Here is a 19,273-nt window from a genome sequence, read left to right as displayed (position 1 = left end):
TATCTCAGTGCCTCTTAACGCTGAAGAGGACAAAGAATAGGATTTCCAGACAGGCCACCAGAGAGTTTGAGAATAAGAATTTACTAGACTCCAGCTAGAATCAGGTCCAGATTCAGCTAAATCTCTATACACTAGATCTGGATTATGGCAGACATGAGTGGCTGTCAGGAGTTAAGAAGTCTCTCCCAAAGGCATTTATTACCACGCTCAGAACTGTGGGGAATGGATTCTAATAATCCTATCAACTGTCAGGATGTGGGGTATTCTCTCAGCCCCAAAGAGTCACAGCTGTTTTTGTTTTTACAAATAATATTTTTATGACTGTTACCACTGAGTGCATTATTTTCACTTAAGTATATTATAGGCCAAGACAAAGTTCAGGTCTCTTGGGTCAAACTAACAACAAACCCAGCGGGGCTTGCTTCTCATTTACACCAAGGCTATTTTACGCTTCTCTGGCAGAGTAAAGGGGCCTTCAAATGGAAGGAAATTACATTTGTACCCACTCTAATGCCCCCTCTGTGCTGCCATTGTGGTGTAAAACGGCTTGGGTGTAAATGAGAATCAAGCCCAGATGTTTTTAAAGACAAGGGATTTTGAGGAATAAAGCAGCGAACAACATACCAGGAAAGCCTGAGGTGTTGTGTCTGGAAAAGAAGGATGAAAAAGTATAATTGATGATGCAGTTAGTGTACACAATGGATATAAATATGAGAAAGGGCTTTAGCTGGGAGAGAGAGAGAGAGAGAGAGAGAGAGAGAGAGAGAGAGAGAGAGAAAAAACAAATTATTATTACAATTGGTCTGGTAGGTCTTGATTGATGGAACCTGGAGTGTGACAACCCAACAGCTGATTTGTGAATCCACAGTGACAGAATAAGATAAGGTGGGAGCGAGATTAATCTGCTCAGGGCAGGATATTTCTTTCTAGTCACACCAAGGTCAGATCAGAACAAGAGCTGCTGAAAAAAGTATCTTATTCTGCTTAAAGAGTCAGAATATGGAGCTTGACTGTGTCAGAATCTTTTAAAGGAGACACATTACAAACCCTTCTTCACTAGCTGGGACGGGGCTATGGATATAACTGGTATGCTTATCTCTGCTAATGGAAAAGCCCTGCAGGACTTCTGGCTGGCGTGCCTTAAAGCAAGAGGATAAGAAAAACAGAAGCAGCTTTTAGCAGTTTTATGTCATTTGATAAAATAACCAAGTCACATTTCTTCCTGATGAATGCAGAACCGTTGATCGCCTGGGAACTTGAACCGAACTGGAAAGTATCTTTGTATCTTCAAAGGAAATTTTGCACAAGATTGTACAGTCATTCATTTTATTCACTTTCTTAGATCTTTCTTGATATATGTGATGTTAAGGCCTCCAAGGATTTTTCAGCTCTTCAGTGTCAGCTTCCAGTGCAAAGCTATGAGAAATCTGCAGCTCACTTTAGCAGGCTCTGTTGGCTTCCTGAAACAGGAACAGCGTACAGGCAACTGCAGCACCAGCTACAAAACGCTCTACCATCAAGGAGTCCCCTCTTTGTTTTAAATTTTGCTTCACGCACCCGCCACTGGATTTAGTCATTTGAGTGCAGCTGAACTAATGCATGGCAGGCTGGCAAGTCATCAAACTCCACAAAAAGAAATAAAGAACAAGATGCAAACCTGGACAATGGATTCAGGTACACACGGTTCTGATTCTTCAGCTGAAATACAGAGCAGTTTTTTTTAAAAGTACCATCATTTCACCAGGAGCAGGTCTCATAAAAATAAGAGAAATTAAAAATGAAAGAAACATATATGGTAACATAGTTCACTCCTCAGCCTATGACCATCCCCTGCCGTATAACCTTAAGTGCTTTGTCCAATCGAGTTTTGAGTCAGGCACTCACGGGGGTTTTCACCACTACTTTATAAAGCTTGTGTAACACACCTCACTGTCAGGAAACTGTTTTCCAAAAACCCATTTTAGACGAAAGGTACGCCTGACCAGAGATGTGCTGCCAAAATGTTAACAGGGGGCTTCCCTAAAAATGTTAGCCTTAGAGGTTCATGTAATGTCCCCTGAGCAAAAAACCACCCCCAAACCAACAGCCTGCTCACCGACCCAAATCCACCTATTTATTCCCTGCTCTTCCCTAACCCCTTAACAAACCAGAGGCTGGGAGTGGGCAACAGGGCATGGAGCATTTGGGTGATTGCCTGTTCTGTTTATTCCCTCTGGGGCACTTGGCATTGGCCGCTGTGGGAAGACAGGATACTGGGCTAGATGGACCTTGGGTCTGACCCAATCTGGCTGTTCTTAACCATCAATTCCATACTCGTATTTCCCCACAATCCATTAATTACATTCTCCCCCGCAACCATGAATCTTTCAACACCTCCCCTATCCTTGTGCCCTACAGCCCACCATGCTCCTCCTTCCAAGCACATGTCCAATTTCTTCCACATACAAGATTTTTTTTTTTAAGATAGAGTTGACTTTGTCAGAATCTTTTAAAAAGGAGACACCATAAACCAGGCTTCGCTAGCTGGAACAAGGCTGGGGATGGTATGATTTTTGCTGCTAATGGAAAAGTCCTATAAAACCTTCTGGCTCATGTGCATTAAAGCAACAGGATAAGAAAAAGAAAGTAGCTTTTAGCAGTTTTGTGTCCATTTGACAAAATAAGCAAGTCACATTTCTTTCTGATATATATATGCAGAACTTTTGATCGCCTGGGAACACTAACTGAACCTGAAGATATTTTCTTATCTTCAAAGGAAATTTTGCACAAGATTGTACATTTTTTCCATCTCCCAAACCATCAATCCTTCAATCCCACCCCTATTCTTCTACCCTTTAACCCACCATAATACCCCTTCCACATGTCCAATATCTTCCACACAAGCCATCTGAAAATTCTGGCTAAATGAGAGTAAGGAACATCCTACTCCGGAAATCAAGAGAGACATGAAAGCTTCTGTAAATGAAAATGCCACCAATTAAGATGTTTCCACACCACTGACTATTTCATGTATCTCCACAAATACAAGAAAATGATCAACAACTGAGGAAAATACCCACAGAACAAAATTAGTTGAGAATTAAAACATTCCAGACAAAAAGAAAAAAAGCCCACAAGAGCACTGACCCCTCTTGACACCTACATGAGGGTCTGAAAAGCAAAAGTATGGAGCTATGCAGCGACGACAATGAACTACTGTCTAACTGGTCGCTGAAAATTGCAGACAGGTCTTTGGTGACATTGTATAAGCAAAAGTTTGTATCTGATAATTATCATGAACTGAAGAAAGTTCATCTGTGTTGTGAATGAAAAAGACTTTCCTTTTTTTCCTCCAGAAAAGAAGCCTCGCTATTCTTGTTTGTTCAGTTTACACGGAACATGTCCATTTTCTCCACATGCCACTGCTTCTCATTCAGGAAAATGGCAGATGCCAGTCACCTGGTTTCAAGTTTTCAAATACCAAAAGCATGGTCCTGTCAGAATGTTGCATTGCAGATCTGTGACGTCTCCTTTCGTTCAGATGATTTTATTAAATTAAGTGGCATTTTGCATTTCCACCAATGTGGAACATAAGAGCTTTAAAACCTACAAAAAGCTTAAGAATGACATTTACAACACATTAACAAAAGAAGACTTAAACCCAAAAGAGTAAGGTACATTTATTCCACTAATCCCAGGCACAAAAGAATTTACTACTTACATTCCCTTTCCAAAGATCTAGTTTCAAAGATGTATGACAACTCCTATATTATTCCACCTATTTTTAAATCAAGATTGGATGTTTTCCTAAAAAATATGCTCTCGTTCAAAACAGGAACTAATTCAGGAAAGTCCTAAGGCCTGTGCTGTAAAGGAGGTCAGACAAGATGATCACAATGGTTTTATAACCTATGAATCTACTCTTCTTATAGGAAAAGAAGCATTGACATACGGCACCAAACTAGTGGTCCATCTGTTCCAGTATCCCATCGCTGCAAGTGGTCAATTCCAGGTACTAGTTAATGGCCAGTTTCTTCTTCTTTTGTTTGTAATTAAAAAACAAAAAAGATGCCCTAAAACATGAGGGTTTATATCCCTATTTTAAATACCATCCAATGCCAAATGGATGTCCTCATAAACGATATCTATGTCTAATTCTTTTAGACATTTACATAAGTCATACGAATGGGTCATCTGACTCCTACGAAGATCTAGGATTCAATGTTATATTGTGGCAATGCCTATCGCAGGTTAATTATGAGCTGTATGAAAATATTGCCTTTAATACGTTTTAAATGGGTTGTCTTTCTGTTCTTTGAATGCTACTTGTTCTTCTACTATAAGAAAGGATAAATCAGGAGCATCTGATTTACTTTCTGTATACCATTCATTATTATGCATACCTCTACCATATCCTCCTATTCTTCTCCTCTAAATTAACAGTCCCAGTCTTGACAGTCTCTCTTTTTACAGAAGCCTGTCTGTGAACTCCTATTTCTGCCATATCTTTAATGAATGCTGTGTAGTTGTAGTCATGTCGGACTCAGGATATTAGAGAGACAAGGTGGGTGAGGTTATATCTTTTGTTGAACCAACTTCTGTGGGTGAGAAAAACAAGCTTTCAAGCCACACAGTGCTCTTCTTCAGGGATGGGAAAGGAACTTCCAGCATCATCACAAAATACAAGGTGGAACAGATTGTTTAGCATAAGTAGTTAGCACATATTGTAAGGGACCATTCAAGCACCCCTGCAGTCATAGGACAAAAAGATGGGGTTAGTGGGTCACAGGTTGTTGGAATAAGTCATAAATCCAGCGTCTCTGTTCAGTCCATGATTGTTAGTGTCTAGCAGAGTAATAAATTTAAGCTCCCAGGCTCATCTTTGAAAGTGTTGTGCAGATTTCCTTTGAGGACGAGGGCTGATAGGTCAGATCTAGAGTGATCGCTTTGTGAAAAGCGTTCACCCGCAGGTGATAGGGTGTTTTTGTTTTTTATCGTTTTCCTGTGCGAGTTCATTTGAGAGCGTAGTGATATGCTCCGAGGAGGAAGTCCGGGATACACACCTTAACACACACAAAACCACATTCACCGAATATGGGCACTCCACCAGAGAAGTCGTTCACATTGTGGAACAGGACACTCAAATACCCTGAGAGAACCTGCTTCAACACAGAAATAAAACCCTCTCTGAGCATACCCCTAGTTGTCACGTACCACCTCACACTGGAACCCATATGGGATAGCATCAAAGAACTACAGCCCAGACTCTATGGGGACACCATCCTGGAAGAAATCTTTCCTAAACCCCCTCTTCTGGCCTTCAAACACCCCCCACAACCTCTCTAAGCTCCTCATCAGAAGCAAGCTCCCCACAGACCAGGACCCGAAAACAACTCAAAGCATCATCAGACCCTGCCAGAACAACAGATGCCAAACCTGCAGACTTATCTCCACTGCTACAATGATCAACACACATCAAGATCCATGGGTCCTACACATGCCTATCACAAGATGTGGTGTACTTCATCCAGTACACTGAACGCCCCAACAACTATGTGGGTGAAACCGGACAATCTCTACACTCCAACAAACTCTCACAGGAAAATGATAAAAGACAAAAACACCCTATCACCTGCAGGTGAACATGGTTCACAAAATGATCACTCTATATACATATTTGTAGTTTGAAATGCAAAACATACAACTTTAGAGTTCATTTTAATGTTTGAAGTGTCTGGGTTTAAAGAAGCAGGGTATATTGTTTGGAAATAAATGCTTAAGAACTTTGCTACTTGCGTTCATAAAACCCAAAGATATCTTGAAATGCTACGTGTATGTATATAAATATGTGCAGACCCATATTCAACCTTGGGCTGAATTTTTGGGGGAAAGTTTCACCTAAACAAGTTTAGCTGTTTCAGAGAATGAGATTAAGAAAAAAGATGTTTTGTCCATTTAAAAAAAATTGTAACTGTTTTGTTGAGATATTCTAGCTTCTCCCTAGCTTTGCAGCAGGGACTTGAAATTTGGTAAGGGATTCCCCGCCGTATCTGGGGGTGTGCCTTTTGCTGTCCCCAGGAAATCAACCCACATTTGGCCAAGTTATAACTCTCTGAAAATCTCAGTTTTCACGTGAGCAGTAGAAATTTGTTCGAATTTGGCAGCTAAATTCTTTGGAGATCCTGTCTACACTGAGCACGTTACATGCCAGGGCTGCGGTGGCTGAGCCAGATTTTGCCTGCAATTGCTCCGTCTGGCAGCCAGAAATCACTGTAGTGTCAGGCACCATAACTAAGAGTAAGGATTCAGAGTAACAGCCGTGTTAGTCTGTATTCGCAAAAAGAAAAGGAGTCCTTGTGGCACCTTAGAGACTAACCAATTTATTTGAGCATAAGCTTTCGTGAGCTCACGAAAGCTTATGCTCAAATAAATTGGTTAGTCTCTAAGGTGCCACAAGTACTCCTTTTCTTTTTAAGAGTAAGGAGACACTCTCTCCAGTGCTCCCAATGCACCCCATGCTGGTGGTACAAGCAGCAAGCAGGAGGAATCATCCTGAATGGAAGGCAGAGGGTGAGCAGCTGGGAGGGTCCTAGTTTCAGCCCCAAGAGGATTCCGTAACCTAGGCTAATATAAGGGTAGCTTTAGAAAAGATTGTACCTTTTCCTACATAGCCAAGGATTTTTCAGAAGTGTACCTGCCAATAGTCACAACTGCGAGCCAAATTCACACTTGGGCCTTGTCTACAGACAACTCCTACTGGTGCTGCCAACATTTCTGCTGGTAGTCCTGGCGGAAGCCTTAGTATGTGCAAAGTTTTGAGTGATTTCCAGCATTTTAACTGCTAGGGGTGAGATTTCGTGCTGCACCTCTGTGAGGCACAGCGCAGAACTTGCCACCAGCTGGAGAGGAGTTGGGTGAAGGCTATGGTGGCGGTGGCTTTAACCAATTTTGCTCTCTCCTAATCCTGGTCTGCTCTGGGGGCTGGAGAGGCAGCTGGCTTCCCTATGGACTGCGTGTTGCGACTCTGCCTTCAACACACCCCTCCTACCACCAACCCCTGGCACTCCCCCTACACCAGGGCTTGTAGTGGGGTCCTGAGAAGGCAGCCAGAGTTCTTTATTATGGGAGTCCTCTCCTGGCTGGAACCAGGGCTTTCAGACCTTCTTTGCGCTTGGACCCTTTCGCCCAGCATAAACGTGGGGCAGAACGGGGCTGAGGATCTCACTTGGTCATGTACACCACAGTCTGGGTTCCGGGTTAGTAGAGGTGTTAGAATTGCAGCCAATAATAAACGAGAAAAAAGTGACTGTTCAAGAAGCTGAACTGAAGAGGAGATATACTTTTGAATTCTCTAAATCAAAGATGCTGTCATCTCCAAGTTAGCTGTCTCCTTTAGGGCAGGCTGAGGATACCCTTGTTCACAATGAATAAGTACCTCGCCCAACAAATAGCCCCTTAGGCTAGTCACTGCGAACAAGGGTATCACTATTAGGCCTTTAGGCATTTGCAAGGTGACTGTCAGAGTATCTGGGCAAGTGTCAAGGACTCGTACCTGAGGCCTGCTTTTGAGGATCAAGGTTCCCTTTCAGAAGACACATCTCCCTCTGCCCCACTGCTTGCACTGGGGTCCTCCTTATTACGAGGGGCATTTCTTTCTCTACTTGATTCAGAGGGTGCCTTGGTTCTGGTCTTCTCTTTCCTTTGCTGCTGTTTTTCAAGCTTTGCCAGCTATTAACAAAGAGAAAGGAAAAGAAACACTTTAAAAAATACAAACAGAATATTAGACAATAGCACCAAAAACTTCCTGAATTTGAACCTCTCTTCTGCAACTACAATAAAAAGATTTTCAATGGTTCCTAACGTCACAAGAAAAGTGAATAATTTATAAGATGTGATCTCAGTGGATTGGAGGTGAATAGAAGAGCGCTCATCCTCACGCTCTTCTTTTGGGAGTGCAGTACCTGGTCATTTGACAATATGGAAAACTGATTAAAGACCTGGATCAAACAAGGAGGGAGAATTTAATTACAAAGCCCCAGATCCACAAAGGGACTTAGGCCTCACAATGCTGAGCACTTCGGCACCTAACTTTTAGGCATCTAGAAAAATCACAGGAACACCACTGCAGTCCACAAAGCCTAAGTTGGGAGATGGGTGCCTTAGACTGCTATCTGCAAAATCCAGTACACTGGGCAGGGAACCAACGAGGACAGGGCGGGTGTGCTAAAAAACCTCACCCTTTCTCAGAGACAGGCTCTTAAGTCCAGGCTACATGGAGGCACCTATCTCTGCTTAGTGAACCATGAATGGGAACCCACCTGGAGTCAGTCACACTCACTCTCTCTGGCCCAGTGACTATATAAGTATTTATTCACAGTGAAACAGTCATTGGACCAGAGAGACAATGAGAATGACTCTGTAGTCCAGAGGTTAGGGCGGCCACCTGGGAGACCCAGGGTCCAATCAGCCTGCTCCAATCACTCTTTCATTATCTATCCACAGTGGAACAGCTTCAATGGGAGAGAGTGAGGGGGCCACACACCAGGATATCCCATAGCTCAGTGGTCAGAGCACTCTCCTGAGAGGTGGGAGACCCCTGGGGAAATCCTCTCCCGCCTTCTGGCAGAGGGGGGGTGGAACTGAACCTATGTCTTCTACATCCCAGGGGGGTGCTCTAACCACTGGGTTAGAAGTTAAAAAGTGGGCACTACCACCACCTCCTCCTCCTAGATTTGAATAGGATACGATCCGGTAGACGGCCTCTGAGCATGCTTACCAGATCAGACCCCATACTTGGGTTAGGCGGCCAACAAATGTCTTCCCTGGCCTGTGAATCACGCCGGGGCTTCGGCAGGAGAAAGGTGCCTGGACACCTAGAGGGAGGGAGCAGCGCGCATGTCCAGAGGCAGAAACTTAGGCACTAAGGGAAATTTTACCCTGAAAACTTAAGCACCAAGTGAGTTTAGATGCCTACAGAATTTGGCAGGAGTTCTGTGAATTGCGGGGGAGCCAAACCCCAGACATAGGTGCCTACCCCCAAACTTAGTTGTTTAAGTCTGGGGTTTAGATGCCTAAGTCCCTTTTGTGGATCTGGGCCAAAGCTCTTGTAGAATTCCAGTGGAAACTCACCAGCTGTACAGCCTCGTGTTTTAGAGGGGCTTCATAATTTCAGCCATTTCTTATTCTGTAATGTTATGACTAAGGCAGAGCCAGGAACCAAATAAAGACATCCCATGTTCTGAGACCCAGCCTACACGACCATGCTAGAGGGGAATGTTATCTTTACAGAGAAAAACATTTGTATGGTCCAAAGCGAGGAGAACAGAACACCCAATTTCAGCCACATCAGAGAGAAATCTCTGCTAACATTGTAGAGCTAATATTCAAAAGGAAAATAATGAAGAAATCATTTCTCAATGTAGAAGCCTTCAACCCAATGTGAAAAACCAAATTAAGTTGAATGTCGGTGTCACTTTGGCATTTATCTCCCATTTTTCAGAGAAGCAGCCTGCAACACGTTTCAGATATGTTGCTTATCAATAGCTATCCTACTGACTAGAGACACTTCATGATTTTAGTTTATCAGTTGATTTGATTTTCTGTAATCTACTGTAATTTATCAAACTGCTTTTTCCAATTTCTTCTGGGTTAATAATGTGTTAGACGCAAATCATCATTTCAAGGCCATCAGGACTTTTTGGGAATGAAATCAACAGAGAACAAACTGAGCTGGTTTACGTGTTACTATTCAGCAAGCTGAGAAACAGCTTCTTTTTCCTGTCTGAGATGGTATAGTGTAATAGTTTAATTCATGCCATACAGTATATTGATAAGTCATGAGGACAAGTATGTAATATTTCGCCCAATGTATATGTATCACCTATATGTACAACAGTCTAAATCCCATTATATATTATTATAAATTATATAACATGCGCATTATTTTCCCAGCAACACTACAGATAATACAGCAAGTGAATGTTTTAGGTGATAATGGAAAATTGGTACATTTGCATCCCAGGAAATCTACGGTACATTTGCACTGCAAAAACCAACCAAACAAAAAACCACGGCAGCGAGTCTCAGAGCCCATATCAACTGACTTGGGCTTGTGGGGTTCAGAATAGCAGCGAAGATGTTTTCAATTGGGCTGAAGCCCAGGCTTTGAGACCCTGCCCTCTCACTGGGTCTCAGAGCCCAGTCAGTTGACTCAGGCTCGCTGCCGTGGGATTTCTTCTACGGAGTATTTGTACCCCTAAAGTAGAATTGTTATTTTAAGAACCTTTGTAATTTTTGGCTGTTCAGCCTCTCACAAAGCACTGACAGGTGGTACATGCAGTTCATGCTGGTGGTTATTTATGTTGTGGTAATGGTAAACTCCAAAGGCCCAAATCAGAAGCAGAGCCTCATTGAGCTCAGCCCAGTGTAAACACGACTGTCCCTACTGCAAGGAGTTAGCAATCTAATTTAAGAAGCAACACAACAAGTGTGACAAATTGCACAAGGGAAGGAAAAACTGAGGGTGAGGGAACAGAATGGGAACATGCTAACATGAAGAACTCAAACATTCCCAACCAGTTTTAAAAAATGTTATATGTATTTTGATATGTGCAAATAATAAATAAATAAAAACTAACTAAATAAATACCAGCAATCTTCAATCGGTTAGCCCTCAATCTAGCGGTTATCAGTTACATTTATAAATCCGATATTAACCTCCAGCTACACCAATGCAAAGGTGCCATGAGGAGATGGTAGACAAGGCCCACTACGACAAACCTCTGAGAAGTTACTCGTGTTATCAATGTGTTTCCTCGTAGAATTACAATCATTCCCATTACTGAAACACACTTAATCGCAACAATGACCCACCTACCTTAAATAACGGTGGTGGAAACAATCTCTGCTCCAGCCGTGTAACCGTACCTTCCATAACTTTTATTTAATAGTTTGTGATAATGATGTGATGATCTGAACCAGATGAAACCCATTATTTTGCAACCGATGTTCTCCTGCTCCTCATATTATTCAATTGTTTAAAAAACAACATATGGCACCATGAATCAAACAGTCAAATTTTCTCTGAGAACACTGTGAACCAACCTAAGAAATCTAAGTCTGTACTTTCTGAACTTGGAAAGCAGCAGTGTATGCAAATTGTGGAATTTGCATTATGAAGCAGAAAAGCCACAATGTTTATTCTATATTTTTATATTATATATTTGATATGCAAATGGACCAGATATGCTCTTAGGATAACAGTCTTCAAGTTACTGGATAGATGCATGTGAAAACAAAAATACAACTTCGAAAGAAATAGTAAAGACTCATGTATATTTAATGAAATATTTGCAAACGTCATTTTTATCGTTTGAAACAGTTCATATTTCTAAAAATCAAATAGACTAAACCAAGCAGAATAAGGCACTACAGACAGAAAATTAACTAGAGATCTAAAGGCAACTCCAGATCCATCTCAAAGCAGGTCAGGAATCCAGGTGTCAGTATTTGAATAAACCCCTTTCTTAGAGGATGTGGCACCTTTAATAGACAAAAAATGGGAACTGAGATAACCAGGTAATTCAGTCCTGTCCCTGGGTTGCAGTGGTCGAAATGGCAGTATTCTCCCCCCAAAATGGAAAAGATGTAACAAATGGCTTGAAGAAAAAAAGGTACCCACCTTTTTAGTTGCTAAATTAGCCTACAACTTGTGTCAGACATGGGATGTAGTATCTATTACATAATACTTTATTAAAAGATTAAAAAGCAGATTGTTACCCTCAGCAAAAATACAAAGAACTCGTGAATGACATGTATGAGACAACAATCTAACTATGTACTTATATGCTACCATCACCGTACCATTAATCTGTGGGTCAGAGTTCAGATACTTGGGATGTGATCAAATAAGTATTCCTAGTACAAGACTGATTTTGACCTTCGCTTTTCACTTCCTTGCTTTTAAGTGCTTGGGTTTGTTAAAATGATGTGATAAGCAAGTACAATGTTGTCACTATGTTTAAAAAGAGTTAAGTTAGTTCCATTTTTTGGCTTTGGATAGAATATAATCTGAATTGTAAACACTCTGGTCCAACAAATCATGTCTTGCAAGCTTTCAATGTATTACTGAACTTTTTATAAAGATCACAATGTCCTTTGAGATGGTTTTAAAAACAAGCATAAGACATTTTATTGTTACCATCACACTGTGTTTGTTGATTTGTTATTGTTGAGAGACTTCATGTGTGCAAATGCTGTAGTCAATGAAGAGCATTTCCATATTTTCCAAGACATCCTGAGAGGATCACAGACTACATACCTTGTTAAATGAGTATGGGCTGCAAGGGGAGCAATTAAGCCTTCAAACTAATTAGGAAACCATAATTTTCAAATGTAGACCCTGGAAACTCTGACCATCCAATCTACTGATGCAGTGTCCTGGAGCTCATTTGTGTTATCTTTCTGGTCCTCAGCCAGAGAGGGCCAGGGGGAAGGGAGAACACACCATACCAAACCAATCAGTTACACAGAAATAATCCTCCAATTCCACCCATGTGTTCTGAATCAAGAACCCATGGTTATTTCTTTAAATATCAGCTTCAGTTTTGGTTCAACTGCTGACTTCCTGGAGCATGGCAAGAGTCAAATGTGTCTTGAAATATCTCAGGTGTTGTAAGGCTATTTTTCTCCTCATCCCATATAAAAATGCAAAAGCCCTCACTACACAGAAGACAACTTCTTCCATTTAATATTTATATTTTTTTCGTTGTGACTGAGCTGATAATCAAATCATCTGGAACTATGTAAATACACATTTTTTCCACCACTAAAAAAAAAAAGCCCTTAAATAATCAACATGCAGATTAACTGATGTATGCGATAACAATTTTGAAAAAGGTCAACATTTACATCTGGGTTGACAACTTCTGTGCCAAATTCTAGCATTAGGCAATTTAACAGTACATGACAGATCTGAAATCCTAAAACTGGAATTCTTATAATGGAAAGCTTGACAGAACGTTAAGACAGGAGGTTTCATCAACACTGAAATGTCTGCCATTATGTCAGTTGTAGAGTCATATCATGTCACTTTTAAAAATCAGTTTTGCCTTTAATAAAAACACTCTGAAACAAGCTGGCATATCAAGTGAAAGAAAGCGCAGAGTCAAATAAAGTAAAAATCTTAAATGAACCAAACTGTACCATGGAATCTCTTTGGATAGTAATTCCATGCTCTAATAATAAGAATATAGCAGTAGGGATATACTATCGATCACATGACCAGGATGGTGATAGTGACTGTGAAATGCAGAGAGATTAGAGAGGCTATAAAAAACTCAATAATAATGGGGGATTTTAGCTATCCCCATATTGACTGGGTACATGCCACCTGAGGACGGGATGCAGAGACAAAGTTTCTTGATACCTTAAAAAACTGCTTCTTGGAGCAGCTCGTTCTGGAACCCAAGAGGAGAGGCAATTCTTGATTTAGTCCTATGTGCAGCACAGGATCTGGTCCAAGAGGTGAATATAGCAGAACCGCTTGATAATAGTGACCATAAGAATGAAATTTAACATCCCTGGGAGCGGGGAGACACAAAAGCAGCACACTACAGTAGCATTTAATTTCAGAGAGGGGAACTACACAAAAGTAATGCACATTGGAAAACATAATCCCAACTATACATATAAAATGATGGGGTCTAAATTAGCTGTTACCACTCAAGAAAGAAATCTTGGAGTCCTTGTGGGTAGTTCTCTGAAAACATCCACCCAACGTGCAGCTGCAATCAAAAAAGCAAACAGAATGTTGGGAATCATTAAAAAAGGGATAGACAAGAAGACAAAAATATATTGCCTCTATATAACTCCATGGTACGCCCAACATCTTGAATACTGTGTGCAGATCTGGTCGTCCCATTTCAAAAAAGACATATTGGGATTGGAAAAGGTTCAGAAAAGGGCAACAAAAATTATTCAGGGTACGGAACGGCTTCCGTATGAGGAAAGATTAATAAGACTAACCAATTTATTTGAGCATAAGCTTTCGTGAGCTACAGCTCATTTCATCAGATGCATACTGTGGAAAAAAAAGAAGATGTTCTTATACATACAAACCATGAAAAAATGGGTGTTTACCACTACAAAAGGTTTTCTCTCCCCTCACCCCACTCTCCTGCTGGTAATAGCTTATCTAAAGTGATCACTCTCCTTACAATGTGTATGATAATCAAGGTGGGCCATTTCCAGCACAAATCCAGGGTTTAACAAGAACGTCTGGGGGGGGAGGGGTAGGAAAAAACAAGGGGAAATAGGTTACCTTGCATAATGACTTAGCCACTCCCAGTCCCTATTCAAGCCTAAGTTAATTGTATCCAATTTGCAAATGAATTCCAATTCAACAGTCTCTCGCTGGAGTCTGGTTTTGAAGTTTTTCTGTTGTAATATCGCAACTTTCATGTCTGTGATCGCGTGACCAGAGAGATTGAAGTGTTCTCTGACTGGTTTATGAATGTTATAATTCTTGACATCTGATTTGTGTCCATTTATTCTTTTACGTAGAGACTGTCCAGTTTGACCAATGTACATCGCATTGCTGGCACATGATGGCATATATCACATTGGTGGATGTGCAGGTGAACGAGCCTCTGATAGTGTGGCTGATGTTATTAGGCCCTGTGATGGTGTCCCCTGAATAGATATGTGGGCACAGTTGGCAACGGGCTTTGTTGCAAGGATAGGTTCCTGGGTTAGTGGTTCTGTTGTGTGGTATGTGGTTGCTGGTGAGTATTCGCTTCAGGTTGGGGGGCTGTCTGTAGGCAAGGACTGGTCTGTCTCCCAAGATTTGTGAGAGTGTTGGGTCATCCTTCAGGATAGGTTGTAGATCCTTAATAATGCGTTGGAGGGGGTTTAGTTGGGGGCTGAAGGTGATGGCTAGTGGGTTTGTGTGTGTGGAAAGGCGGGGGGGGGAACCTGGATTTGTGCTGGAAATGGCCCACTTTGATAATCATACACATTGTAAGGAGAGTGATCACTTTAGATAAGCTATTACCAACAGGAGAGTGGGTTTGGGGGGGGGGGTTGAAAACCTGGATTTGTGCTGGAAATGGCCCACCTTGATTATCATACACATTGTAAGGAGAGTGATCACTTTAGATAAGCTATTACCAGCAGGAGAGTGGGGTGGGGGGAGAGAAAACCTTTTGTAGTGGTAAACACCCATTTTTTCATGGTTTGTATGTATAAGAACATCTGTATTTTCCACAGTATGCATCCGATGAAGTGAGCTGTAGCTCACGAAAGCTTATGCTCAAATAAATTGGTTAGCCTCTAAGGTGCCACAAGTACTCCTTTTCTTTTTGCGAATATAGACTAACACGGCTGTTACTTTGAAACCTGTCATTAATAAGACTGGGATTTTTCATCTTGGAAAAGAGATGACTAAGGAGGAGATATGGCAGAGGTCTTTAAAATCATGACTAGTGTGGAGAAAGTAAATAAGGAAGTGTTATTTACTCCTTCTCATAACACAAGAACTAGGGGTCACCAAATGAAATTAATAGGCAGCAGATTTAAAATAAACAAAAGTATTTCTTCACACAATGCACAGTCAACCTGTGGAACGCTTTACCAGAGGATATTTTGAAGGCCAAGACTATAACAAGTCTTTTTTGTTGAAGAATTTTTTGTTGAAGAATTGTCACTTTTAAGTCTCTAATCGAGTGACCAGAAAGATTGAAGTGTTCTCTGACTGGTTTTTGAATGTTATAATTTTTGACATCTGATTTGTGTCCATTTATTCTTTCACGTAGAGACTGTCCAGTTTGTCCAATGTACATGGCAGAGGGGCATTGCTGGCACATGATAGCATATATCACATTGGTGGATGTACAGGTGAACGAGCCTCTGATAGTGTGGCTGATGTGATTAGGCCCTATAATGGTGTTCCCTAAATAGGTATGTGGACACAGTTGGCAACAGGCTTTGTTGCAAGGATAGGTTCCTGGGTTAGTGGTTCTGTTGCGTGGTGTGTGGTTGCTGGTGAGTATTTGTTTCAGGTTGGGGGGCTGTCTGTAAGCAAGGACTGGCCTGTCCCCCAAGATCTGTGAGAGTGATGGGTCGTCCTTCAGGATAGGTTGTAGAGTCTTGATGATGCGTTGGAAAGGTTTTAGTTGGGGGCTGAAGGTGATGGCTAGTGGCGTTCTGTTATTTTCTTTGTTGGGCCTGTCCTGTAGTAGGTGACTTCTGGGTACTCTTCTGGCTCTATCAATCTGTTTCTTCACTTCAGCAGGTGGGTATTGTAGTTGTAAGAATGCTTGATAGAGATCTTGTAGGTGTTTGTCTCTGTCTGAGGGGTTGGAGCAAATGCAGTTGTATCGCAGAGCTTGGCTGTAGAGAATGGATCGTGTGGTGTGATCTGGGTGAAAGCTGGAGGCATGTAGGTAGGAATAGCAGTCAGTAGGTTTCCGGTATAGGGTGGTGTTTATGTGACCATTGCTTATTAGCACCATAGTGTGCAGGAAGTGGACCTCTTGTGTGGACTGGTCCAGGCTGAGGTTGATGGGTGGGAAGGAAACTGTTGAAATTGTGGTGGAATTCCTCAAGGGCTTCTTTGTCATGGGTCCAGATGATGAAGATGTCATCAGTGTAGCGCAAGTAGAGTAGGGGCATTAGGGGACGAGAGCTGAGGAAGCGTTGTTCTAAGTCAGCCATAAAAATGTTGGCATACTGTGAGGCCATGTGCGTACCCATAGCAGTGCTGCTGATTTGAAGGTATACATTGTCCCCAAATGTGAAATAGTTATGGGTGAGGACAAAGTCACAAAGTTCAGCCACCAGGTTTGCCGTGACATTATCGGGGATACTGTTCCTGATGGCCTGTAGTCCATCTTTGTGTGGAATGTTGGTGTAGAGGGCTTCTACATCCATAGTGGCCAGGATGGTGTTTTCAGGAATATCACCGATGGATTGTAGTTTCCTCAGGAAGTCAGTGGTGTCTCGAAGATAACTGGGAGTGCTGGTAGCGTAGGGCCTGAGGAGGGAGTCTACATAGCCAGACAATCCTGCTGTCAGGGTGCCAATGCCTGAGATGATGGGGCATCCAGGATTTCCAGGTTTATGGATCTTGGGTAGCAGATAGAATACCCCAGGTCGGGGTTCCAACAAGAACCAGTCCAACAGACTCCAACAAGAGACTGCTGAATTGGAATTAATTTGCAAACTGGATACAATTAACTTAGGCTTGAATAGAGACTGGGAGTGGATGGGTCATTACACAAAGTAAAACTATTTCCCCATGTTTATTTCCCCCCACCCCCCACCCCACTGTTCCTCAGATGTTCTTGTCAACTGCTGGAAATGGCCCACCTTGATTATCACTACAAAAGGTTTTTTCCCCCCCTTCCCCCCCACTCTCCTGCTGGTATTAGCTCATCTTAAGTGATCACTCTCCTTACAGTGTGTATGGTAACACCCATTGTTTCATGTTCTCTGTGTATATAAATCTCCCCACTGTATTTTCCACTGAATGCATCCGATGAAGTGAGCTGTAGCTCATGAAAGCTTATGCTTAAATAAATTGGTTAGTCTCTAAGATGCCACAAGTCCTCCTTTTCCTTTTGCAAATACAGACTAACACGGCTGCTGCTCTGAAACCTAACATTTAGGGTGGTTCTTATTTGCCTTTTGGCATTGGAGCCTTTCACATTCACGTTTTTAAGCTTTCCACTGCAGCCACGAGGGAGATATTTTTTATTTATTTATTAGTATTTTTTAATGAAAGCTGAGAGTCTCATGGAACGGTATGACTGGAACAGATCCTTCAGAGAAATACCAGATATCCTGAGACTCGTGATTCAAATCGTATGAGTTAGCAAGCACTGGCGCTGGAGAAAACAGCAACTGTTAGTGCCAGGGCAGAGGGCTGTGGCTGTTTTTCACATGTGCAATACGCTGTGCGATGGGCTTTATATACCGAGACTGGGGAAGCAGCACAATTAGCTGATCCTGAGAAAAAGCAACGGTTAGGGGATCCTGCCCATACAGCAGAAGAATGGCATCTGCTTTTTGCCTCCGGCAACGTAAATATCCAAATATACACAGATTACATTTGGGATGCCAAAACGTTATTATGCAAAATTAAAAATAAGCCAGCTTTCCCCTGCATTGCTGTAAACCAAGAGCACACAATTTTTATGAAGGGATTTAGATAAGGCACATTTCTAATGAAAAGGGGAAAAAATTATAATTGGATAATGTGGTATTATGGTATCATTCTTAACAGTTATGCAAAGCTGCACAAAGATAAAACAGCTGTCAGATAAACTTCATGATTAGTGCTGAAAAGCCCTTGCATTTTGCTTTAAATTCTACTGCTATTACAAGATGCAAAACAAACTGATGCCACAAACCAAAACCCCACAAAACTTTGTGAATAAAAGAAAGATAGTCTGTCTTTCTCAAATCCTTTATCAGAGAAGCAAAGCAACATGAATTCCACTTCTATTTAACCTTCAGCTCCGATAGATTTTCACAAATAAAATTTGTAAAACAAATGGATTTTAACAAAAAATGGCCAGTCAAAGTGTTTCTCTTGAATCCTGACCAGATTAGGAAGGATTAAGTGGGCAACAGCTTGAACTTTCAACTCTGCAAACCTGTGCAAATCCAACTTCTGGTATTAACCGAAATGAGTTTAGTAGCAAAGGCTGCCTTTGCTCAATTCCTAGTGAACATATTCCACTACTTCTAATTCCTCAATATTAATCACTGTAAGATGAAAAGTATGCAACTGGTATGAATCTTCCACAGGAAGTGCATTACTTCTTGCTAGTACAAGGAGTGGTCCCACCAGGACAGGTTATGGATTACTGCCCAATCCTGACAAAAAGTTAATGATTGACGTCAAAGAGACTACTCATGTGAATGAAGTTATCCACAAACTTCTGTCTTTGCAGGACCAGTCACTATATGAGGTGTTGAGTTAAGAATACTTCCTACACATTGTAAGCTTTCCAACGATGTTTCAGAGATGTTTGTAGATAAAGTTTATTGAACACGGGAAAAAAGTCCCCAAAACAAAATAAAACAAAAATGCTTCAAAGTTTTGTTAATAGCACCTTCTGATAGTTAGGGGTATGTATTCTTAAGAATAAGTTGAGGGCTTTTGCGTGTCCAGACCATTGCAAGTCTTAACAGATTTCTTCTAGTTACTTGTATTAGAGGAAACTCTACAAAACACATTGTCTTCATAAACAATCTAGAAGAAAAAAAACTAGACAACTCATCTAAAAGT

The 19,273-nt window shown here is 41.5% G+C and overlaps 1 protein-coding gene across 2 annotated transcripts in view; it reads right to left on the bottom strand.

Moving 5' to 3' along the window:
- DTD1 (D-aminoacyl-tRNA deacylase 1) overlaps positions 1 to 19,273 on the bottom strand; it is a 96,884-nt gene that overhangs the window by 2,344 nt on the left and 75,267 nt on the right. Inside the window, exons 5-6 of one of the 2 annotated variants that reach the window (XR_013345786.1) lie at positions 7,532 to 7,707; positions 1,658 to 1,698 (exon numbers count right to left, since the gene is read on the bottom strand). Coding sequence is in view for 1 of the 2 variants with exons in the window: in XM_077814144.1 (XP_077670270.1) it covers positions 7,552 to 7,707 (156 nt within the window). In the remaining variant the exon portion in view is untranslated. The remainder of the gene's footprint in view (positions 1 to 1,657; positions 1,699 to 7,531; positions 7,708 to 19,273) is intronic. The other variant, XM_077814144.1, reaches the window with a different exon arrangement.

This window comes from Eretmochelys imbricata, chromosome 3 (assembly GCF_965152235.1).
Source record: "Eretmochelys imbricata isolate rEreImb1 chromosome 3, rEreImb1.hap1, whole genome shotgun sequence".
Classification (NCBI taxonomy): domain Eukaryota; kingdom Metazoa; phylum Chordata; order Testudines; family Cheloniidae; genus Eretmochelys; species Eretmochelys imbricata.
The sequence above is the reverse complement of the archived record's forward strand: the minus strand, read 5'-3'. Positions and strand labels throughout refer to the sequence as shown.